The sequence below is a fragment of the Vicia villosa genome, unplaced genomic scaffold, assembly GCF_029867415.1.
Source record: "Vicia villosa cultivar HV-30 ecotype Madison, WI unplaced genomic scaffold, Vvil1.0 ctg.005460F_1_1, whole genome shotgun sequence".
Taxonomy (NCBI): Eukaryota; Viridiplantae; Streptophyta; class Magnoliopsida; order Fabales; family Fabaceae; genus Vicia; species Vicia villosa.
The window spans coordinates 45,502-51,501 of NW_026706627.1; the positions used below are offsets into that span (position 1 = coordinate 45,502).

Below are 6,000 nucleotides of genomic sequence, written 5' to 3' on the forward strand. Positions count from 1 at the left end.
ACGATCTCCCAGTATTAACAAGCAAAGTGTCCAAACTGTTTGATATTTGCTGAGCTGTTTCATGAGCTCTTTTAATTCAAATACAACACTATTGTAACAGCTAGATGATCAGAAACACTTCACATCAGTTGGCAAGAACTCAGATCATCATTGTACGTTCTGTCCTACTGTCAGAGAACAAAGGGAGAACGTTCTGGGAAGATTACTTTTGAGACAGATTTTTCTCTTTTATCTCATATGTCTCACAACGGCTATTTCCTCTCTCACAACAGTCATACTTGGAGCTCAAGACATCAAGGAGCCTCCTCATCTATAAATAGCACGTTGATATCATTTGAAGAGCAAGAGTTTCAAATTACAAAAAGCCTACATATTTGTGTGATCTCAAAATCACTTTAGCTATTCTTTTACACTCATACTTTAATGCTCTAGAACTTAGGATCTGAATCCATTTGAGCATTTTGAGTGTATTTCATTTTAAGCTATACAACTAGTTTAGGTTGATATAGGCTTGTTGATTCACAACCATTTCCTATCATTTGTAAGATCTAGCTCAAGTCAATTGGTTAGAATTGATTGAGTGTTGTTGTTGTTGTTCAAATTAGTAGGTGATTACTGATTTGTGATTGGTTCAGATCAGTTGGTGATAACTAATCTGTGACTTAGCCTTGGATTAGGTTAATGGATTTGTTGTAATCTTGGTCTAGATTATAGTGTGTTGCACCCCAAAATTTGCCCATCTATTTTTCTACTAACTGGCTTAATACTTCATAATCATTCGCATTTTTAGGCCATCAATAAAATCATGCATTCATATTTTAATTTAATTTATAAGATCGAGGATCTTTGATGTAAGGATTCCTTTGTGGCTCTTAGTAACTATTCACATGCTTGTGGTCATCATTTGAACAAGATGTGTTACACCATTCTCTGATTCTATCTTTCACCAATTCAAGGGGTTAACACAGTTGATTGAGATACAAGAAATGAATTGTGCTTTGTGCAATAAGCCGAGAATGAGTTTGTTTATCCTTTGATGCATCAAGCAAGGTCTTGTGCATATTAAGTTTGCTTCGAATACAAAGTTTTATGGATTTGAGATTCAATCGGGACACAAGTGTTGAATTAGGAGTTAAATATTATACAATACACGTTTGTTTCAAAGGTTGTCATTCAAGTTTAATTAAGGAAGGATTTGAATTTGGAAAAGAGAAAAATCATTTTTATTCAAGGTCACAAAGGTCAACACATATATGAGATAGGTCATTCATTCATTCCAAGTCAATATCATTACAAAAAATCCAGAAATATGTGGCAAGACAATCATTACAATTTACATCACATAACCACATCCATATTCATTTCTGTCCAGTTATACCTCACATCACAAGAATGTTATATATTAAAATATATACTAAATTCTAAGTCTAGTCTTCAATTTCAGCCCCCATCCTTCGCTCTACAAGGTCCTTCATCCAAACCTCTCATGATTTTCACTAAGTTCCCCATGCTCCAATTCAAATCCTAATGGACCTGTACATACAACACAGTCCAAACATGAGCAGATTCAACATAGATAAAGAGAAGCCTTAATTAGAAAAAAAGGGCATTCAGCTCGGATCCATCTCAAAACAAATTTATCAACCTGGAGCATAGTCTACTGCTTCTATTTTCCTCCTCATGACTTGAGGAGTTTGTTATCAAGCAACCTGCACAACAAATCCACATCATAGAAAAGCAACATACCATTCCATATCAGTCCAAAGCAGAGTTTGAAAGAAAAAATAGAAAACAAAAAAAAGGGCAGAACTGCAGCCTATCCAAACAGTAATCCCATTCAAAACCAGTTCAGACAAATGCAAACTTAGCTCATGTCAATAACAGATCCTAACTTGTTTATCCATGATAGTCCCATACATTCATTCACAAACCACATTCAGCCACCCCTAACCTGTCCAAACCTAAACAGCTTCATTATCAACCAACTGCTAACAAAAAAAAATAACCAGCCAACATATAACTGATTCAGAACCCACATATACAACAGAAGTAACAGAATTCAGTTTCACTAACTACCAATTAGAAGAGTCTAACAGAATCATTCACCTATAACAGAATGTAACTAACCTCTCCACTTGATTCAATCCTCACCATTCATCACATAACTAACTCCCTCTAATCCAATGGCTCAGATCTATCTATCCCTAACTGATTTTTGAACCTCCACTTCTATATATTCAATCTCCCTCCATAATTCAAGCCTCTAGACACCATTTTCACACATAACTTCACACCTTCACCTTCTTCAATCTCTCTTCTTCTCTCTCAGATTCAGTTCATTCTTATAAACCTCACTACACGCTCTGTAAAAGGAAGCCATTGGAGCTTCATGTTGTAGCTCCAATTGAGCTTGAGCTAGGCCACCAACTCTCAATCCTCTCAATACACAGCAACAACAATGGTGTCACTTTCGTTCTCTCTGCTTCGCACTTTCAGTAAAGACAACAACATCTAACAAAGAAAAATTGAAAAAAGAAGAAGAGGAAGGATCGGAAGATTTCAAAGATCAAGAAGTTACCAGAAATTGGAGCTTTCTCTTGTCCGACGTTTATTTCGGGCGTTCGGTATACATCAAGCTTGGATTCTTGCCTTCGTCCTCTTCACGTTTAATCTCCACTCCGGCAGGTAAGTGGATCTAAACCCTCCGTTCTCTCGATCTCTGATCATTCCTCGTTATTGCGATGCTTGCTTCGTCTATAATTATGTGAATTCACTGCTATTTGGATTTGAATCTATCGTATCTATGACCTAGGGTTCTTCTTTCCCCTTTTAATTTGAAACGCACTGCGGTAGAGATTGAAGAGAGGATTAGAATGAGGTGGTGATTGAAGTTTGGCCGAGCTCCGCCGCCTCCGGCGCGGCGGAGCGATTTCCGGCGAAGAAAGTGTGAACGTGAGAACGAGAGAAGTCTGAGGGAATGAGAAAGCTGAATCGTCTCATAACATAAGCCCTAATTACCCTTTTATCTTTTATTAAATTAATTGAATAATTGAGCTTAATTAGAATTAATTAGAATTACTATAAGGTTTAGTTATCATATTAATGTTAACATAAGGTTTAAATTCCCATTATTGACATTAGTTGATTAAAATCTGAATTAAACTGAACAATAATCATCATGGATCAAACACAAAATCTCGGGCCATTCACAGTTAACCGCATCCCCCATTGGCCCATAGTGTTCTTTTGCAAGAGGCAAATCTGAAAACAACTTCCTGGGCCAAGCTGCTATTCGCACACACCCCACTGGCCCATATCCCTTTTGATACAAAATTCTGCAACAATAAAAAACTCTTCTGGGCCTTTCACCCTGGGCCCAGCGCTTGCTTACTGCACCATTTGATTCAATATTCACCCCCCTGTTTCCTTTTATTTTGCATTAACAATTTAGATGTTAATTAGTTTTTTTGTTATTTCTTTTAGATGATAAAAATACTAATTTTTCTACTATCATTTTTGGACTTTAATCCAATTTTTTGACATATAAAAATAATCACTAAAAATATTAGTTTTTAGGCTATTTGTTTTTTAGCCTTTTTGCTTGACTTGTAATTCAATTCCTCCCATAAAAATCAACATAAAAATAATAGTACTCTTAATTCACTTTTGTGCTATATTTTGACTTGTTCTATTTCATGCTCTTGTACTATTTTCATATATCCTACTTATGACTTATAATCGTGACTTTATTTTCATGTCTCCTTTAATCCTAACCTTAGGTAGAAACCATGATAACATTAGGTAGAAATTCCCTTCATACTTAGGCTAGTTTCTTTTCCTTTTCAACTTTAAAACACTTAACAAATGCTTGATATTAATTCCCATAAAAAATACCAAGAAAATACTTAAAACACTAATAATCAAAGTGAAAATTCTTAAAAAGGGAATGAAAGCTTGAACATCCCTTGCTTAAGGGAATGTTCGAGTGCTTGGATCTCCCTTGCTTAAGGGTACCATTCAGGCGTAAGTTCCCAACTTCTAAAAAACACCAACCAAAGAGTAACTCGAGTTTCCCTTGCTTAAGGGATTTCCTCGAAACGCTCAAAATCTTTCTTCTCTCTCTTGCCTCCGAGGCATTCTTTCTCTTGACTTCAGGGCATTCTTTCTCCTAATCGGACACGTTACTTCCGCTCCATTCCCAGCTTAAGACTCCAGAGGTCGAGCAGCGGAGTACGAATGTAACTGTTCAACTAAAAAACACAAAAACAAACAAAAACTAAAGAGCCGAACTACGGCGCTCTGATTCCTGAAAAGGATACGTAGGCATTAGGTCGCGGGGCCTAAGCGAGCACAACTATTTATAAACCTTATTTTCCCCGTGTTTCTTTTTCTTTCATTTGCATGCATTTCCTTTGCATTGAGCTTTAGATTTATACACCCTTTAGATAGCAACAAACATAGGTGGATACCATCGAGTACGATGGGCGCGAGGGGTGCTAGTACCTTTCCCTCGCGTAACCGACTTCCGTACCCTACCTCTGGTCGAAAGACCTCGTTCTTATTCTTATTCACCTTAGGTTTTCTGATATTCCTTTCCCGCTTTGGGATAAATATATTGGTGGCGACTCTGTCTGTTCATCATTTCGCGAGCGTGCGACATAGTGGCCAAAGATGCAAAATTCATTTCAGAAGGAGGCTCTTCAAATAGACCACCTCTATTTGAAGGAGATGATTACTACTATTGGAAAGACAAGATGGAGTTGTTCTTAAGATCTTAGGACAACCACATGTGGTCTCTCATAGAACATGGAGAATATGTTCCATATGTCAGAGACACCACCACTCCAAAGCCTCAAGCTGAATGGCTCACTGCTGAAGCTGATAGGGTACTCCTAAACTCTAAAGCTAAATTATTTATTAAATGTGCTTTGTGCAGGGAAGAATATGACAGTATTATGAAATGCAAAACTGCACAAGAAATGTGGAACACACTTCAAACTCACCATGAAGGAACCAGTCGTATCAAGGAAACCAGAATTGACATTGGTGTAAGAAAGTTTGAGCTGTTTGAGATGCAAGAAGATGAAACTGTAGATCAAATGTATGGAAGAAAGAAACCATAGGAATCTGTTTTAACATGTATTGAACAACACAAGGAGGCCAACTGAAGGAGCATTAAGGTTGGCCTTCAATTTTCTGTTGACTGTATCGCTCAGTTTTTTAAGGTATACATTGAACTGAAAATATTGATGTTCAAATATAGTAATTTTTTTTCAACTCTTTGGAAAGGTTATGTACGTGTAGATAATTAATATATTCAAGACCAAGCGTGGAAGAAACAACCTTTATATTCAATAATGTCTACCACTCTGTTCAAATGTATTTGGAACTTTCGCACGTCTTGATAATGTTAAAAATCAAAATGCAATTTATTTAATCATATTTGGTTCAACTTGCATCATAATCACACACTGTTTGCACTGCATTTCTTAATTATTTGAGACATTAAATGTGTTTGTTTCTGCCAATTTTTTATAGCATTATGCAATTGCTTTTGTATACTATTTATTTTTGTTTTTGAGGTTATTTTTACTAGATTTTTTTTTGCTTCTGGGTGTATGTAAGAAGAGATAGGTGGATGCATGAGCGTAAATTGTCTGAGTTAGAAGTTGAGGTTTGAGACAAGGTATCAACTAACAAATAATTAGTTAGCTTAGTTGGAAGTTGAGGTCTGAGACAAGGTAATAACTAACAAATAATTAGTAAGCTTAGTAGGAATTGAGGAGAGTTAATAAAGGCAAATGGAGGAATGTTGGGTGAATAAAAAGGAATATATCGTAGAGTGAAATTTCAAGTTCTATCTAATAATATGATTGAGATTCAATTCATTCATTTTTTTTATTTTAAAGAGGGCCTAAGCCCAAAAAAAAAAAGAGATTACACAAAGACAAGTCTACGGTTAGTTATCCCCCACATATCTGTTAACAAAACACTGCTTAA

The 6,000-nt window shown here is 36.1% G+C and overlaps 1 protein-coding gene and 1 long non-coding RNA gene across 2 annotated transcripts; one reads left to right on the plus strand and one right to left on the minus strand.

Moving 5' to 3' along the window:
- Positions 1-1,252: 1,252 nt before the first annotated feature.
- Positions 1,253-3,007, minus strand: LOC131642627 (uncharacterized). Its single transcript, XR_009295960.1, has 3 exons — positions 2,579-3,007; positions 1,646-1,709; positions 1,253-1,533 (listed from the first exon to the last, which is right to left on the minus strand). It is a non-coding gene; the product is annotated as an uncharacterized LOC131642627 (long non-coding RNA).
- A 1,780-nt stretch (positions 3,008-4,787) lies between these two features.
- LOC131642630 (uncharacterized) lies at positions 4,788-5,123 on the plus strand. Its single transcript, XM_058912856.1, has one exon. It carries the CDS (start codon positions 4,788-4,790, stop codon positions 5,121-5,123), a length of 336 nt encoding a protein of 111 aa, XP_058768839.1.
- The last annotated feature ends 877 nt before the right edge of the window (positions 5,124-6,000 follow it).

What these genes read in the sequence shown, in the direction of transcription:
- LOC131642630 (XM_058912856.1), top strand. Translation starts at nt 4,788, where the DNA reads ATGTGGTCTCTCATAGAACATGGAGAATATGTTCCATATGTCAGAGAC.